Source organism: Primulina huaijiensis, unplaced genomic scaffold, assembly GCF_012295235.1.
Source record: "Primulina huaijiensis isolate GDHJ02 unplaced genomic scaffold, ASM1229523v2 scaffold16847, whole genome shotgun sequence".
Taxonomy (NCBI): domain Eukaryota; kingdom Viridiplantae; phylum Streptophyta; class Magnoliopsida; order Lamiales; family Gesneriaceae; genus Primulina; species Primulina huaijiensis.
This window is the reverse complement of record NW_027343420.1, coordinates 139141-157031: the sequence shown is the minus strand read 5'-3', so window position 1 is coordinate 157031 and position 17891 is coordinate 139141. Positions and strand designations below refer to the sequence as shown.

Below are 17891 nucleotides of genomic sequence, written 5' to 3'. Positions count from 1 at the left end.
ATATATATATATATATATATATATATATGAACTGGGTGCAGAGCTTTTGATTAAGTAGTAGCACCAAGATAGTAAGGGTTATGGTGGTGTTCTTTGAGTTACAATTGTCCTGGTTGGTGCTTAGTTCTGAATCCCTCAAAGTGATAAATGGTGGGATATAGGCAAAGCACGAAAAAGTAACAATGTATATCAAAACTATGGAATGACTAGCAACTCTTCCAGTTCCATTAAATATCAATTAGCAACAGATGCGTCTAAAACAGCTGCTGGAGGGGAACAAAAAAGTAAGAAAATAGGTCGTGGAAACTTGAATCCCTATTGGAGGATTTGTCTTTACTCGTTCAAATTATAGCAACTCAATCTACTATAATTGCATGATAATCATTTTCCAGTCTAAGAGGTAAACGAGAACAGACAGGCTCCACAAGCTTGATGAAAACTGAAAAGCATAAAAAAAGGTCCAGTTTTGTTAAACCTGAGCTCCATAAAATTTATTACCAATTAATACTTTCCATAAAACCCAGTAAATGTTTAAACACTTGCAAAATCAAGGAACATTCCAAATGCCAGTTGGCAAATGCGTCCACAAGATCCGTCTTTACTTCCAAAAAAGTAAATTATACCCTCAGATCTATCTCTATATCCATGGATCATCAGAAAACAGCCATTTGTCAATGAATTTTGCTTTTTAAACTAAAAATCAGAAGAGACATTTTGTTTTAAGACGCACCGTGAATTTCTGAGCAAACTGCATCTTATTCTCTATGCCAAGAATTAAAGAATATCGGCCATTTATCTTTATCATACAGATTTGAAAGTCCAATAATCATATAAAAAACCTAATTAACCACATGAAAACCAATTTTTTCCATGCTGCAACATTCAAACACAAATCAGAAATTTCACATCGTCCATAAGAACAATATAAACTGAAATAATTTAATCCCGGACGAAAAAGGAGAAAGCAACAAAAATAATAGTAAACAAAATCAAATGGACCTGCAAGCGAATGTGGCGGAACCGCTCTTGAGCATCACTCATGCTGAAACCACGATCACGCTTCGATGAAATCTCCCTTCTCTGCAGCTTCCTCACGCTGTTAACAAGCCCATCAAACCCACCGCGGGGCCGCTTCTTTGCCACCACTCGCCGCCCAGAACATGGCCGCGGAGTCGCTGTTATTCTCCTCCCATCCATCCTATATTATCTATCAATGATATCCAAACCCTTTTTTACAGACCTATAAGGAATTATTCACAAGCACGAGACACAAACACAAACCCACATATAATATTTTTAATAAAAAAAAACCCTAATTCTCCAGACCCAGAAGAACAAGAAAAAGAATATTAAAAAAATTTGGGCCTAGCTTAACTGTCCAAGGCTCAAAGACAACTCTTTTGAACAGAAATGAGAAAGAAACTCAAATTCTCCGTTTCTCCTACTTTCCGAACAATTCCCCCCTCCTCTTCACACATACGCGTTGGCCTGAACCCTACACTGGATGAAACTCCACCCCTACAATCTTGTGTCTCTGGAAAAGGGCAAAGGAGGAAGAGAAGTGCAGACTTGTTATGGCGAGAGAGAGAGAGAGAGGGGAACTTGGAAGAATTCGATGACCGACTGAAATTCAAATCCAGACCGGGAAACCTGATGCCGTAATAAATTACTTTTATTTTTTCCGTTCTTGTCAATTATTTTTGGGATTTACGGTGTTTTATAATAGGATAATTTATCGAACCGTTCTATTTTAAAATAATATTTTACTTGAATCGAAACACCTTTTATTATATGTAAAATAATAATATTTTAAACATTTTATATTTATATATAAATATATATAACTAAAATAAAATTTGATATTTAAAATATAAGAAACAATTACATTCAAAAAAATATATAAACAAAATGAATCGGTTCGATAGATTTTTAATCGATTAACCAGTTCTTGATCGATTTGACTTTTTAAATTATTTTTAAGTATAGTTCGATCGGCGATCGGATTAATTATTGTTTTTTGGTAAAGTCGGCCATTCTAGTCCGATTGAAAAACATAAGGTTTTCTATTATTTTATTGTAAATTACTCTTTTACTAATACTTATTAATAATCAGTTTTTAAAATAATAGTTGTTTGCAAAATAAAACAGGGACAATTTTCAGCATTTGCTGATAACGGAATCTGTTCAAATAGATTTCTACATGTTTATATCTATATCCAAATTAATAATTAAAGTTAAACTTTTTAAAGATGTGATGATAAAGGCAAAAATTTGTGTGTGACGGTCTCATTAGTCGTATTTTGTGAGACAGATCTCTTATTTGGGTAATCCATGAAAAATTATTACTTTTTATGCTAAGAGTATTACTTTGTATTGTGAATATCGGTAGGGTTGACCCGTCTCACAAATAAAGATTCGTGAGACCGTCTCACAAGAGACCTACTCGATGATAAAATCTTTTTAAAACTCTACTGACATCCCAATTAACTTCCTCCACTTTCAATTATCCTAATTATATATATATATGTCTGATTGAGAATAGTATTAAGATGAAAAATCTCATAAGAATTTATTGTCTATTACCATGCTGATGTTATGTCGTTTGATCTGGTTGGCTAGGTGAGTCATAAAACAGGGATGCCAAACATAAAGTGTAATATTGTGTATGCTGAGAGCTTGACCGGCGGTAAGAAAATGATAAAATTGCTGTAAAAGGGATACAAGACAAAACCAACAGTGAGGCACGCCCCTCTCGTACTCATGTGCTTAACATCCCGACTCATCGATATCCAAGTAGGTGCAACCCCTCATGTCCACATGTCACTTAGTATAGGGTTTTGTGCTGCCACGAACGAATATAAGAAGACTAACACCTATAGCTTTTAGCCTATTACTAAGAGCATGATCCTAAAAAATTTGTATCAGAGCAAGATTGTGAGTTCGACTCTCCCAAGAAGCAGGGAGGATTGTTGGGTTAACCGTGCATACGTGAGAGTAATACTGAGATGAGGGACATGTTGAGAAGTTCTCGTACATCAATCTTATGACGTTACGTCGTTAGATTTGGTTGGCTACTGTCTCTGCTGGGAACATGGCCGATGGTAGGGAAAAGTAATACTGTTATCGAAAAAATATGAAACATCACTAGCATAAATGGTAAGACTTATCTCACATGAATATGAAACAACAAATGTCTCATCAGACTCATAGGTCTAACAGCCAGACCATCGACACCCAAGTCGGTGCAACCCTTCATGTCCACACGTTGCTTATCATGGACTTTGTGCTGCTACAAATATAAGAAAATAAAGTTGCATCTAACTAAAAACTATAGTTTTGATCTATTGATAAACGCTTGATCTTTAACATTCTGAATGAGTTATTTTTGATCCATTTTTAATATATATTCAATATAATTGGTGCATTCGAAAAAACATTATATTTTTTTTCCAAAAAAAATTGAGTATAATTTTCTATAAAATTCAGAAGATAATATTGCAACCTATATGAAATTCTTGTTATTTTTTTTTTTTGAACGAACACTCTTAAATTGTAATTCAATGTAATATAGTTCTTTAAATATATTTAATATATATCAAGTTTTCTTTTATATTGGATTTAAGACCATATATCAATTTTTACCACCAATCCGTGGAGACCCATGGCAGCTGCAACAGCCGCACATGGCGGCCATCTAGCCACCAGACTCCGGCCCTCAACTCGACGGCGGCCACCGATGCCACTCCAAGTGTTAGCAAAAGTGAATTTCGTCACTTCGTCACCTCCAATTTTCATCTCCACAAACCTAGCTCACATAAACCTGCACCATCTGAAAGAGCTATACGTCCTCTGCAACCATTCCAGCCACCGCTTCCCAAACGTCGACTCTGTTGGTAGAGTCGAGCCCATCGACTTCGTTAAGCTCTGCACCGCCGTCTCTCACAGCTCCGTTGTCGTATCGGCCTTCACCAAGCCCGAATTTTTTACGCCAGGTTCTTTTAGCGGGGAGGTGGTGTCGAAATTCAATGGCATCGGTGGAGATTGGATCAGAAAAATGACGCCCGTAACGCCGGAAAATGGACGGCTGATAGGATTTGGTCGTGCCGTTTCGGACTGTGGGTTGACAGCATCTATTTACGATGTCATGGTGAGGAATTACTCGTTTTTTAAATATGTTTTCCATTTGTTTTTGTTATGATTCCAAGTTGGCAGACATCATAGAAAAATAATAAATAAGCATGGGTTAGAAGGTAAAATTTTCAGGATCGGGCATTTATTTATCTATGGTTTAAGGCTGAGAATAGCTGCTCTTGTCAAGAAATGATGCAGCAGGGCCATTGGGTCAATATCGATAATTGGTTTGATACTTCGATCTTCTTGTTGTCTTGATAACACTTGATTTCAAAGGTAACATTAAATAAGAAACTATGGGATGCTTAAGAAGTAACAAAATCTTGATTCTTAATTTGTTTCCCTTCTTTCTTGATTTGAATGTACGAAAGATGGTGAAATGATACGATTTGACAGCAGAGGAAATCATTGTTTATTATAAACTTGATGTATCAAATTAATTTCCCTTCATGCTTGATAATCATGTTGCAGTTTCTTACAGGTTCACCCTGCCTTACAAGGTAGGGGAATTGGCAGAATGATAGTTCAAAGAATTATAAGGTTTGTATTAATGATGTTATTTGTGACCGATATTGCCTACATATAAGTTTCAAACTAATTATATTACGAGCTGAAAACGCATTAAAGTTCAGTTTTCTGTTGCAGAAAGCTCACTAGCATAGGTGTATATGACATTGCTGCACTCTGCTCAGACAAAGAAAGGTGAGTTCCATGGAATCTTGCAGTGTTAAAGTGTGCAGATACTAAACCCAACGGGCAATGCTGAGAGATTCTGCTTTAGGTCTCTTTGTGTTGTGTTATGAGAATCGCCTGTTTTAAATACTAGGAAATTGAATGGCACCGAACCTGTGATGGAACTAGGATTTTCATTTGTCTGAGATACAAGTCTTATGTATAATGCGAAAGTACAACGGAGAAAGAAAGAAAGATGATGGAAGGGGTTAAAGCTATATTGCCATTTGAGAATTGCAACTACTTTTTAATGGTTCCTCCCCCAAACCATGTTTGTGTTTTGCTCCGTTATAACTTTATTCTGTTATCTTCAATACTTTTACAGGTCATTTTTTGGAGCATGTGGATTTGGAGACGATACACTGAAATCCAAGACAATGATGTATACAAGAACGCCAATAAGCCCTTCAATAGAGGAACAGGCGATCGTTGCTGGTAGGAAGCTACTGATATTCCCCCCTAAAAGATGACTTCCAAATTGGGAGCAAATCATTTTTTTAGTTACACGCACATGTAAATTTTTCTGATCGTTTATTTATGACGTTTTCGTTGTACTTTTTGTAAATATTGATCGATTTGGCTAGTATCGACAATATCTTCCAAAACACTGTTAATATTTTGTCAAGTTTTAGCCATTTTTATTCCAGTATTTATGTTTGTTAATTTGCTCTAATCATCACCTAAGAATTATATTGTATTCTATATTTTAAAATCACAATATGGAAAAAAAGTTGAGAGATTGTCAGTCCGAAACTTTCTTTACTAAATGAAGAAATTCAATATTTTACCGAGGAAACTGGCACCAGTAGCAACATGCAACAGTAAACATAGCATTGACACAGGTCATAACAGTTCACAATGAAATGCTTCTGCTAATTTCAAATATATCGCGGACTTGTTCAGCATCCCCTGGGTAATAAAATTACCATTTACATGAACTTAGAGATGTGATATATACATTTTATAGGGACCAAACCGATGAGTGAATATACACAGGAAGAGATGCTTGTAGATCATGGTCTAGCAAGTTGGCTTGATCGATCTCTGGTTTCAGTTTTGAGAAATCTGATGCATTCTTGTTGCACCATCAACCCTCCGTTGGCCGGATCGAAGCTGCACCTGTGGAAACTGATGGTGGACACGACAGGAAAAGGAAGTAATGCGTAAGGCCATACATTAGTAGAGTTCAAGAATTTATGTCCATCATGCTAAATTATCTGGTATTATTTTTCACGTATTTTACTAGTGGAGAAACAGGACATGAGTTGCAGAATAACGAGCGTATGAAACTTGATAGGATTGCAGTGATTAGTGAATAAACAGTGATCTTACCTTCCATCCATGCCAACAATAATGACAGAGTTCTGAGAACCGAAAGCTGCAATGAATTGAGTACATTCTGGCAAGTGTAACTGAGCAAATGACCATTCAGAGCTGAAATATTTAGGTAAGACCCCTGGAGAAGTTCCAATAATACAATATTAACAAGCAATAAGTACAATAAATAAATAAATAAATATACAGAAATAAGACAACGAATTACAATTTCGGTAAAAATGGGAATGTGTTGTAAGAAACCATGAAAGCTTGTTGGTAAAACTTAAGCTGGATATGTAGAAAGCCGATGACAGAAAATTCAATTCTACTGAGGTGCAAAGCTACAATAAAGCAGTTGGACCAGCTGCCTCCATTAAAAATTTCTGTTTGCCCTTAGTGTGTAACCATTTACCAAGGCTTGTCTCCACCCATGTGTAAGGGTTGCCTCCATTGTTGTAATATGTGCCCCTCGTAGAAAACATTTATCAACGGTAAAATTTGTAGGAAAATATGCATTCTAGTTTTCAGAATTTTAGTTGATTATTAAAAGGATTCCCGTGATTATGTTAGGGTTTTAATTTGATATGTTTTCTTGTAGATTTACAATCAGGTTTGAAGTTTTACAACCATATTCATTCAAATATTCATGTAGAAAAATATCAAATCTATGATATATTTCTCCGTCAAATTCTCCATTTTCCAGGAATTTTAATTGCTAGGCCTGACAAACATCACAAAGAGAAAGCACCTAAAGTATCCCTAAAAGAGTGGTACTTGAAAAGTTGGATCAAGAAAACCATTTCATGGTAAATGTTATACGCTTGATGCAATTAGCAACTGAAAAAGTCAAAACTGCTACTTCAACAGAAGAAGCGAAGACGTGAAAAACAATGGACATCGTTCATTACACTAGAATGACCTCGTTTGAAGAAATATGTTCATAACATCATATGCATAAGATATAATACTTGCATAATATGACAAGTATTTCTAGCGATCTAAATTATAAACGAAATAAATTTTTTTAATCACAATTACGAGGGAAAAACACACATCCATACACCAAAAAATATTACCATTACGAGCGTCCAATCCCATGCATGCAATAGCACTGTGGTGTGAAAGGAATGACTAGGCAATCATTGGAGTAACTAGATATGTGGGGGGAAACACTTTTGTGTCAATTCAAACCAATCTCAACATACCAATCAAGGCCCTCTACTAAGTCAAGAATTAGCCACTTATATCAAGAGTTTCTTGAAAAAGAAAGGGATTCAGTTGTATCACCTTTCATGAAAGATAAAGATGAGCCAGGATTAGCACCGGTACTTGGAGAAATCAGGGGATCAAGGGAGTTTGAAGAGTTCTGACTAAAGAAAGCCGTTGCAGCAGAAGGATCAATTGAACTGTCCTCACCCACCACCCGCACCCTGAGACTAAACAAGTGAACGGTACCTTTGTCACTCGAGACAGCCAACCATTGTACATTTGGGGATAAAGCAATACTATATATATCTGCTTTGTCTACCCCTCTGCGTACCTGCAGCAATCATATCATAACAGTGAAATAAGAAGCCTGTAAAAATGAAGTAGAGCGCAAAAAATAGACCAATATTAGGATCCAGTAGAGACAAATGTAAATACACACGCACCAGCATCCATAAAATGAATTGACTGCACCCCTGATCTCACAAAAGAAACTCCCATGGCTATGGATGCTCCTTAATATTATGGTTTTATAGAAATTATTAGTCCTCCCTGGGCCCACTCACTGATTAGGTGTACAAAATTATTGCACCAGACAAATGTCAAATGTAAAGTGAAACCCTTCTATATCATACTATCTATGAATTTTTCCTTCTCTCTGTTTGGCATATTTTCCTTCAAACCCAAAAACATTGGCATGATTAGCGCTTGTAACTTGTAAATGTGAAACATGCCATTGAGTAGTATATTCCAATTAAGATATTTGCATTTATCTTGCACATAATTCGTTTGTGTGAGTAACACTTTTTCAGTCTATGATTCAGTTTATTCAATTTTCTTTTCAAAACACTTGAAAATGTTGTTTTATTTTCCAAATTAAGACAAACTTTTCAACTCATCTAAATTACATAACAGGAACGAGGAGTATAACCAGCCTATTAAATCATCAGTCATGCCTTCAAAACTGACAAATCAGAATAGCATACTTTTACATCAAACCTTGATGTTCGTATGATAAAAACATCGAACTCGAATACTCGATAGTGGATAGATAGGAATTGAACCTAAGTGCCTTAATGGAAATACCTTAGGACTTTCACAATAAAATTATTACCTCCTGTAATCGAGTTCCATCCATTGTGTTGAAAATTCTAATCAGAGTGCCTCTCAAGCTTGCAGTTGCAAGGAGAAGCCCATCCATGGTCAGGGTCAAACAAGAAATCTTAGAATCGTGAGCACTGATTAATTTTGTCATATTCAGACCGAAATGTTCGACCCGAACCTGTCCTCGTCGCAGACCTGGGCAAGCCAACACAGATGTATTAACGTGATGTGACAGGCAGCAAATTCCCCGGGGATTTGCCAAGGTCTCTATTTGATGAAGAAGTTTCAGATCCATAAAATTATAAATATATATCTTGTGCTCAAGAACAACGACAACACGATCCCGTCTTAGTTTAACCGCACGAACCTCAGATCTGAAGGAAAATTCACCGATGCACCGGCTTTGATGATCATCCCAAATAATAACTTTATTCGGAGGGTATTGAGCATTGGCATTACTGCCAACAAGAGCTAAAATATTGCATCGAAACAACATTTCAACTATCTTAAATCCACCACTTTTTAGATCACGCCTGAAGGTTTCTTTGAAAGGATCGCAATTGTATATACGAAAGCCATGACTAGTGCCAGCGGCAAAGCAACCATAATCCTGATTCCAGGACACATAATATAACTCTGTATCATCATTGTCATTAAACTCCGAATCAGATTGGATAAGAGGGCCAGAAACCACGCCTATAGATGCATCATGACCACCATATCCTGCAGGTGGAAGTATCCCTCCAGATGTTGAAAAAGCAGATGTCATGGTAGATGAGTGAACAGTCATCAGCACTACAGCAAGAAGAAGTAAATAAAACCCAAAAACTTAGTTCAAATTAATATCCTTGGTATACACAAGAAATTTTAACTAAAAGTTTTCAGCTAAGTATCCATCACTTATAAATGACAAATCAGCAACGTGTGTTATTAATAATCAATTACCTACACTCTATTCATTGTATTCAATCGACATGGAAAATGTAAGGAAACTTCTTGATAGGTGCTCGCTTCAGGATTGTAAAGCATGAAAATTTACATATTTTTCACTTCTTGAATAACCAAAAAGAGGAAGAACAAAATAAGTCCAAGCATTTCTGAGAACATTCAAAAATGCAAGAAGACTAGTCTTTTGTGAATGAATAAAAGGACACAGCTTCAATTATGGTATGTTACTTAAGCAGCATGAAGTTCCATCTTTCTACGCTATGCATCGAAACAACCAAACATCTGATAACCCTCGCACTACCTATTAGCTACCAAGAATTACGGAGATGACACAGATTGTATCATTAAGCAAACACTATTATAAAAAGTTAACAGAAAACTCAAATAAGAACTCATACCCAGGAATTCATTTCTTTTTCCCATAAAAAGATTGATAGATACAAACTGCTGATACACTATCCGAGATCAAAGTAACCCAAAATTAAATAATCACGATCAATAATTAAGATCGAAAAATGAATCAGACGATGACTTACGAGATTCGATCGCTATAAAATTATGCAACTCGCCTGTATTCCATCATGATTTCACCATTATAGTTACGAAACCTGCATTAATGTGGAAAAAAAAAAAGAAAAAAAAGAGTAAAGGATACTCATTATTAAATCCAATCCAATTCAGAAAATTACTCTCCAAAAACCCCTAAATACCGACATCGATAAGCGTATCGTGTCACTGAACATATGTAAATTTGCAGAGTTCGAAGCGTCACCTGCGGTGCTGGAAGTGAATTTCCACACAAAAAAAGACCTGGTGAATTTCCAAGTAGATTTGTGCAAACAAATGGGAAATTTAGAGTGAGAAAATGAGGAGAGGTCTGATTCTGACACGTGGTGGGACACGAAAATCTGAAGGTATATAACAGTTTAATAATGATCCTGATTTTTATTTTTATTTTTTTGGCTATTTTGTGGGGCCTGCAATTTTTCATTGACAATACGGTTTAAAAATTAACAAATACTCATTTCCAAAAAAAAACAAAAAAAACTTAACAAATATATATCGACTGCCACCTCCTTAGTTCCTGACACAATAATTTGATATTAGATTTCATATTCGATATTCAATATTAATAAACTCTTTTCTCAAATTAAAAATTACTTTTAAAAAAAATAGTCAAAATGATCATGTAAATCTGTTCATTTTGTATTTTTGCTCTAAAAGTATTCAATTTTAGATTCTTGTCCAGTAATTTAGGTAATTTTTAGATTTTATTCTTTTATTCATGGAAATTAATGTTCCAAAGTAAATTTGACTGAAAAACCGGGAATATTAAAATATTTAATACTGAACCGATGACGTGTCAAAATATTTAGGACTGAAAAAAATTTATTCTTTACCAATGAGCCTTAAAGTGCCTACATCAAATCAAAATTATCCCAACAGTCTCAGATATCGCGCAATGAATGAGCCATTAAATGATCTCCAACAAACAGCGTGTAAAAACGTAGACAAACGAGCCAAAATTTCAAAAAATATGTATAGTTTCATCTCTTTGATTTCAATTTTTTTAAAAAAAAAATATACACAGATATGGAATTCATTGGTCCTTTGATCCGTTCGTTCGTTGAATGACAAAGATACAAGTATTAAGTATAAGAACAGCATACAGATAATTTTCAGTAAATATGTCTTCTTAGAATTTGTCAAGATCAAACACAAAGATGGACCTTGCAGTTCTCTTCTTTGTATAACACCTTAAATTCGACATGATGGGCTTGAAAAACGTGATTGTGGATTTCAGGATCACGTTAGGGGATTAAAACAACTGGAAGAGTAGAGTAGTTGATCCATCGCCGTATGAACGAAGATCAGCAGGTCGAACCAGTGCCCTGCATAAAGGGCAAGTCCTTTCTCTTTCGAACCTGAAACAACAAACGGCCTTGAGATAAATACAAATCTACGCTTATTATTTCCTTTCACGAAGGTGGGTCACTCAACAAGTCTCTTGCTTTACAACATAACACATATAACATTTCGGGAAAATATCTCTTCCAATTTCAAGGAAATAGAAAAGTCGAGCCTTTTAAGGAAATAGCAAGGACGGCCTCCCACCCGATCAAACCAACACTATTTATGAATGATTCTCGTGTCTGGGGCAATTTTGATTGAAAGCAGATATACAAGCATGTTTCCCCAATTCACGACCATTTGATTCATAAACCAATATCACCAGGTAAATAAGTAAAAAAAATAGATCACTCGTAGTGAAACTATGTAATATCCAAGAAAATTAGAATAAATTAAGCAATAGGGGGAAAACGCTACCATTCTGAAACGCAGTCCTCACAGAATATATGTTTGCATCGTAGAAAGATTGGGGCGTACATCTTCTCCTGGCATATAGCACATAAATCTCCTGCCGCATTCACCTAAGTAGAATATTTTGATGTTATGTTACTATGCATGAATTTTATATGCCAAATTGGATGCAAAACTAACACTCTGGCACAATGTGAGTCTAATGGTAAAGTCAGTAACAGAAAACAAAAAAACTTCGGGGAATTCACCATGACTCATCAACCTCTAGCCATGTCCAGTCAACACGGGAAAAAATATCAATATCATAAATATGAAAAGAGACTTTATGAGCTGTTAATCAGATTGAGCTCATTTGTTCAGGAAATTATTTTGAAAATGTGGATGAGAGAAGCAAAAGTTTTTATGATGGTTTGAAATGGATGAAAATAATAAGGACACCAAGAATATCGGACCTGCTCTGATGTGGCATAAGACCCAAAATGAATGTCCTTCCTAGATAATGCCTTCAAAGCAGCAATAAAGGACCGAACCTGCAGAGCAATAAGACAGACAGAGAGCTAAAGTCCTTGAGGATTTGGTTTTCAAGATTCAAGGACCAGACACAATGGGAAGCTGGAAAATAACATACCTTCTCAACAATTGATGTAAGCTTGAAAGTTAAGTACAGCCCTGTTGTCAGTGATGAAAAGAGACTCCCGTACTCTTTGTTTAAGAAGAATCTATACCATACCGGGGTTGGTAACAGGGCACGATGCAGAAGCAGCATGTACTCAACCAGAGTCAACAACTGACCCTGAATGATCAATATATTGCCATTAGATTCCGGTTCAATTCAACTACAAATTAAAAGACCATATACTAGAACTCTAGAAGTGTCAAATCAACTCACAGAAACTGTTACCTGTCTACGAAAATTATGGCCTCTACCATCCTTGTAATACATTAACAAAGCCAATTTGAGGACCATAGCTGTCTGGCAAACCATTGCATCTGGAAGTAACAAAAGAAAGCAAACGTAAGCCATTAATTTCCAACATAATGAACCAACAAAAACCCACCAAAGAAAAACCGTCCAAAGAAAAGGTTGACGAATAAGGAGCACAAATGACCAAAAAAAGCATGACAAAATACACGTGAAAATTTAGATGCATTGCCAGATTCTCCTGTTACAGCAGATATCTGGTGATTATATAAATGAGAATGCATACTAATACATGTATACGATGACAAGCGTAAGCTTGTCAGGCTCCATAGAGAGTCTTAACACATAACATTCGTAGCTGCAATACTCCACAATTTATCAGGAAGTGGCATCTTACGAGCCATATTGGTTATAGGGTGACAAATCAAACTAAAACTTCTTCTAAGTCCACAATAAGTAGGGTGATCTTTACCTTTCTAAAAAAGTTTCTCGGGAAAAGAAAAAAATGATTCATTTACTAATTCGAAAAAAGAGAAGAACAAGAGCAAAAACAAGAAGAAAAAGGATAATATTGAAAAGGTCAAAAATCATACCATTTACCAGGATGATGAATATTGCATGCCAAAAAGGTGGGGTGGCTTTTGGAGGAATCATAAGTAATGAATTGTAAAGATCATCCTTTCGATACCACCAGTAGATTCCAAAAACGTGAAGCAAGAATACAAGGGAATAACCAGCAAGGATAGAAATCTTCCTCTCTCTCTGCAAAACCCAGTGTCAGTAAATTCTGAAGATTTCCTTCCAATCATTTTCTAAAGCGGGTCAATGGGTTAAACACTTCGGGTATGATTGGTTTTCTTTACAGCGTTTCCAAAGGTTTGATTTCAGAATTAATGAGTTTTTAGAAAATTTATTTGGGAATTGATAAATGTTTAGTATTGTTTTTAGGAAAAAAAATTACTCTGACAGTCAAATAGTGCAAGCCTTGAGGAGATGATTGATTTTTTAATATTATGGGGTACTTTAAAATTACAAAACATATTGTATCGTATTACGCTATAATATAATAATAGGTAATAATTATGCTGTAGCTCTGAAAATAGGATTTAAGAAAATGAAATAAAAATGAGATGGTAGTGTTGTTATGGTTATTAAAGATTGGAAAATAGTTTCTAAAACAAAACCAAACATAGTCTAAATTTTAACATCACTGATTAATTCCTCAGAAAGAACAAAAAAACACACCTTTAGAGCTGTTTGCTTCCGAAGAATATCATTGGACTTGTACAAGACAGCAGTGATCCAGAGAACACCAAAAAATCCTGATTGAAGACACTTGGAAAAGTCAAGAATTGAACTAAAAATGTCTAAAGCCGTTTACATGTAGGTTTTTGCAACTCCAGAACATGTAACACCATCTGTGGGATATCAGTGGTATCAACAATGTCATTTGACTCATTGCGTAAAGAAATCATTGCTCCACCGAGTACCAGACGGATGTTTTAGGAGCCACAAAGAAAAGAGCATGACCATAAAGCACAATATTAAAAAAACAATCAATTTCAGACATGTTGGAGTTAATGCCTCACTTTCTAGTCACTGTTGAAAAGACAGCAATAATCAGGTGAATAGGGGAAAAAGTTTAAGATACCACAAAAATAACAATAATAGCACATCTAATTGCCAAAACAGGATGAAAACATTAGTTTCACTGAGTGGGATTCATATTTGGTGTTGTCAAACCATGATGACTGAAGAAAATATAATTAATTTAACAGATTTCCCACATCATTCGAAAATAAAAGGCATGCCATCATTTCAATTACATCATTAGTTGAGAGACGCCAAATCCACTGATATAATAGAATGTGAGCCATATAAGGTCAACTAGCACAAAGAGGTTATCACATCAGCACCTTGGAGTGTAAAAAATCCACAGCACGGATAAACTGAATTTTTTCAAATGACCAGATGATATGAGTTGATGGCAGTAGCTCACTCCACATCTTACAGTTACCTATCTTTACTTTCACAAATACTTGATTTGAAAGTCATATTGGTTAATATCACTCATCTAGTCTTCAGGTCCCTAAAATTCCGGACAAAAAAAAAGAGATAAGATGCAATACTAATCTATCTAATAAGCTTAATACCAGTATCACATACAAACCATTTGACACTGACATTGCAACAAACAGAAAACAGCTTCCAGACAACCATAAACAACTTTCCAAAGCCTATGACAAGCCTACTATATGATTCACAGTAAGGTAACGCTTAAAATCATTTCAAAAATCACATCTTCCTAAAATGTTTCCCAAAAGATGTCACCACAGGATAAAGAAGATCAACAAGCTATCCAAAAAAGATATGTTAAATTAGATATTACACCGCGGTCGAATGTCGAGATTCACAGGTTCACTCGATATAGCTCTTCTTTGTCTCCTCAACAAAGTTTCTAGCTCCTGAACTTGGGAGAAAGTGCTGTAATCGAGTCGAGCTCTGACAGAGCTTCCAAAATTTTAAAGGCTCATAACCAGGCTCATGGTATTCCAGGTCGAGCTTGAGCCGCTCATTGAGCTAGTTTTAGTATTCGATCAAAATCGAAACAAATACTACACTACATTAAGTAAAAGTATTGGGTCATTTTTATTCATGAAGAAATGAAATCTATTAGTTTTATAAGTATCTTAATATGTGTATGTAATAAATATATGAATAAATAATAGCAAAAAGCTTGTGAGTGCTCACAAATTTTCGAACAAATATATAATAATTCGAGCTTAAACTTGTGTCAAATGCCTCTTGAGTCGGCTCAGCCGATCTTCCAATCATTCTAGCAGCTTTGGGCAACAGTGAACCCATAAGTAACCAAACAAAAGACACTAAAGTTAGAGAATACAACTCGTCTAAGAACATTTAAAAACAAGAGTAATTGAAAATCTACCACAGTGAATCCAGCTAGATCCATTCGTAAAATCATCCATCAAATAGCACAAACAAATCAAAAGCCAAGCGAATCCCATAAAAAGATTACCTTGAAAGTGTTGCCGGATGAAAACCACCAACAAAAGCAAAGAAAACGGAAGAATCTGCTCAACCCACCTCGCCACCTGCTGTATGTCGTATCTCTGATAAGCTGATGCTTCCCTATTCTGATTATTACTGTTGTTATCATCCCTATTACTATTACCCCCAGTCCCATTAACCCCCTCACGAGGAACCATAGACTCATCCGCACTTAATCCCACCCCCGACCCCTCCCCATTCTCATCACTATTTACAGCCCCAACCCTATCTTGCTCACCGATTATCCGAATCGAAACTTCCCCGCGACTATTACTGTTATTGAAAGTACCATCGAGATCACCATCGCCATTAATCGAACTCGAATTGCTGGGGCCTTGAATATTCCCAACACTCAGGTCATTGACATCGCCATTCTCGGAAAGAGGACGCGCCTCCGAGTAAGGGTAATCGGGTCGGACTCTTAAAACCCCAGAATATTCGAGTAGCGATGAAATTGGATACTGTAAGATCCGGATAAGAGGGAATCGAGGAGTTCTTGAGCTTCCTCCATGGACACTTGATGATGAAATCGACGCGGAAGAATCCAAACTCGAGACATCAGAATTTGATGTCTCCATAAATGAAAATATATGGAAAATTTCTTGAAGATCAACAAAAAAGAAACGATTTCTTGGGAAATATGGATTATGCCAATGAGAAATTCATCAATTGCGGAATTTGCTTAGAAATTCACAGAAGGAAATTCACAGAAGAAAAGTCAGACGAGCGAAGATAAACAGTGAGGTTTACGAAAAAAGTAATATTTGTTCAGCTGAAAAAAACAAACAAACAAAAAAAGAAATAAAATAAAAGGAAAGAAAAGAATATGAGAAGTTGGTGGAAAATTCTCAATCGAAATATTTCTTTAGGTTCACTTTCTATCCACAAAATTGTGGTACTATGTCATACAAAATATGGTATACTTCATGTGGAAATGTGGTACACTTCATGTGGAAATGTGGTACTAAAAAAGTACCCAGGGACTGAACACAAAAAAAATCGACGGCCGGGGACTGAAAGCCAATTTCCCGAAAAGAATAAGCCATTATTACGGGTACACGTTTCGCGATGCATACACCGTACTTACTACAATAATTGATATACATGTTGTGAAAAAGTAAAAATTTACGGTAAAAAGTAAAAATCTCAAACTCTCAAAATTATCACACTACACACTTTATAATATTTTTCTCTCAACTCAATTGTGATTTTCTTCACAAATGAGATATCTATTTATAGAAAATCTTTACAAATAATCCAAAAATAAAATCATCATTACCTACAGCATCACACACTAATTTTCAATATTTACAACTCTTATTTTCAACATTCAAATATTCAACATTCAAATATTAAACATACACATTTTAAATATTAATTTTCAACACTCTCCCTTGTGATGATGATCATAATACGATGATTGTCTTCATTACGTGTTTTTATACTGCCTCGTTAAAAACCTTAATAGGAAAAACCCATTGGGATAAAAACCATAGTAAGGGAAAAAGAGTGCAGTCACGTAAACTCTCCCTCATGTTGACACGAACAGTTCTTCACAAATTTCGTAGATTGCGCATTCCAATATTATATATGTGCTTTCTGAATATTATTGTAGGAAGTGCCTTTGTGAAGAGATCTGATGAGTTTTCACTTGATTGAATGTGACGAACATCAATATATTTATTCTTCTCAAGCTCCTTGGTGAATGCGAAGAACTTAGGAGGAATATGTTTAGTTCTGTCGCTTTTTATGTATCCTTCTTTCATTTGAGCAACACATGCAGCATTATCTTCATATAGTATCACAGGCTTCTCGTCGAATGATAATCCGCATGAGATTTGGATATGTTGAGTCATTGATTTTAACCACACACATTCACGGCTTGCTTCATGTAGTGCAATAATCTCGGCATGATTTGATGAAGTTGTTACAAGTGTTTGTTTCTGTGAACGCCAAGAAATTGCAGTGCCTCCACGAGTAAATACATATCCAGTTTGAGAACGTGCTTTGTGTGGATCAGATAAGTATCCAGCATCGGCATAACCAATTATACTTGGATTAGCATCTTTTGAATACAAAAGTCCCAAGTCTGTCGTTCCTCGTAGATAACGGAATATATGTTTAATTCCGTTCCAATGTC

At 35.6% G+C, this 17891-nt stretch overlaps 4 protein-coding genes across 6 annotated transcripts in view; 1 reads left to right on the top strand and 3 right to left on the bottom strand.

Moving 5' to 3' along the window:
* Window positions 1-1688, bottom strand: part of LOC140965939 (uncharacterized) — a 4655-nt gene extending 2967 nt beyond the window's left edge. The window contains exon 1 of the mRNA XM_073426215.1: window positions 1000-1688. Coding sequence (XP_073282316.1) covers window positions 1000-1197 — 198 coding nt within the window. The 5' untranslated portion in view covers window positions 1198-1688. The remainder of the gene's footprint in view (window positions 1-999) is intronic.
* A 1950-nt stretch (window positions 1689-3638) lies between these two features.
* LOC140965919 (GCN5-related N-acetyltransferase 3, chloroplastic) lies at window positions 3639-5512 on the top strand. 2 transcript variants are annotated; one of them, XM_073426175.1, is made up of 4 exons: window positions 3639-4147; window positions 4613-4671; window positions 4777-4833; window positions 5189-5512. In XM_073426175.1, exons 1-4 carry the CDS (start codon window positions 3662-3664, stop codon window positions 5331-5333), a joined length of 747 nt encoding a protein of 248 aa, XP_073282276.1. In that variant the 5' UTR covers window positions 3639-3661; the 3' UTR covers window positions 5334-5512. The 2 variants fall into 2 exon arrangements, with proteins under 2 accessions (XP_073282276.1, XP_073282277.1); XM_073426176.1 differs by lacking the exons at window positions 4613-4671; window positions 4777-4833.
* A 197-nt stretch (window positions 5513-5709) lies between these two features.
* Window positions 5710-10327, bottom strand: LOC140965918 (autophagy-related protein 18d-like). 2 transcript variants are annotated; one of them, XM_073426173.1, is made up of 6 exons: window positions 10211-10327; window positions 9975-10046; window positions 8501-9285; window positions 7468-7720; window positions 6196-6319; window positions 5710-5991 (listed from the first exon to the last, which is right to left on the bottom strand). In XM_073426173.1, exons 3-6 carry the CDS (start codon window positions 9278-9280, stop codon window positions 5877-5879), a joined length of 1272 nt encoding a protein of 423 aa, XP_073282274.1. In that variant the 5' UTR covers window positions 9281-9285; window positions 9975-10046; window positions 10211-10327; the 3' UTR covers window positions 5710-5876. The 2 variants fall into 2 exon arrangements, with proteins under 2 accessions (XP_073282274.1, XP_073282275.1); XM_073426174.1 differs by having other exon boundaries at window positions 10153-10220.
* Window positions 10328-10960: 633 nt separating this feature from the next.
* LOC140965917 (uncharacterized) lies at window positions 10961-16520 on the bottom strand. Its single transcript, XM_073426172.1, has 8 exons — window positions 15720-16520; window positions 13928-14004; window positions 13276-13444; window positions 12662-12750; window positions 12389-12553; window positions 12213-12290; window positions 11767-11870; window positions 10961-11363 (listed from the first exon to the last, which is right to left on the bottom strand). The coding sequence occupies exons 1-8, from the start codon at window positions 16327-16329 to the stop codon at window positions 11258-11260; spliced, it is 1398 nt and encodes a 465-aa protein (XP_073282273.1). The 5' UTR covers window positions 16330-16520; the 3' UTR covers window positions 10961-11257.
* Between the last annotated feature and the right edge of the window lie 1371 nt (window positions 16521-17891).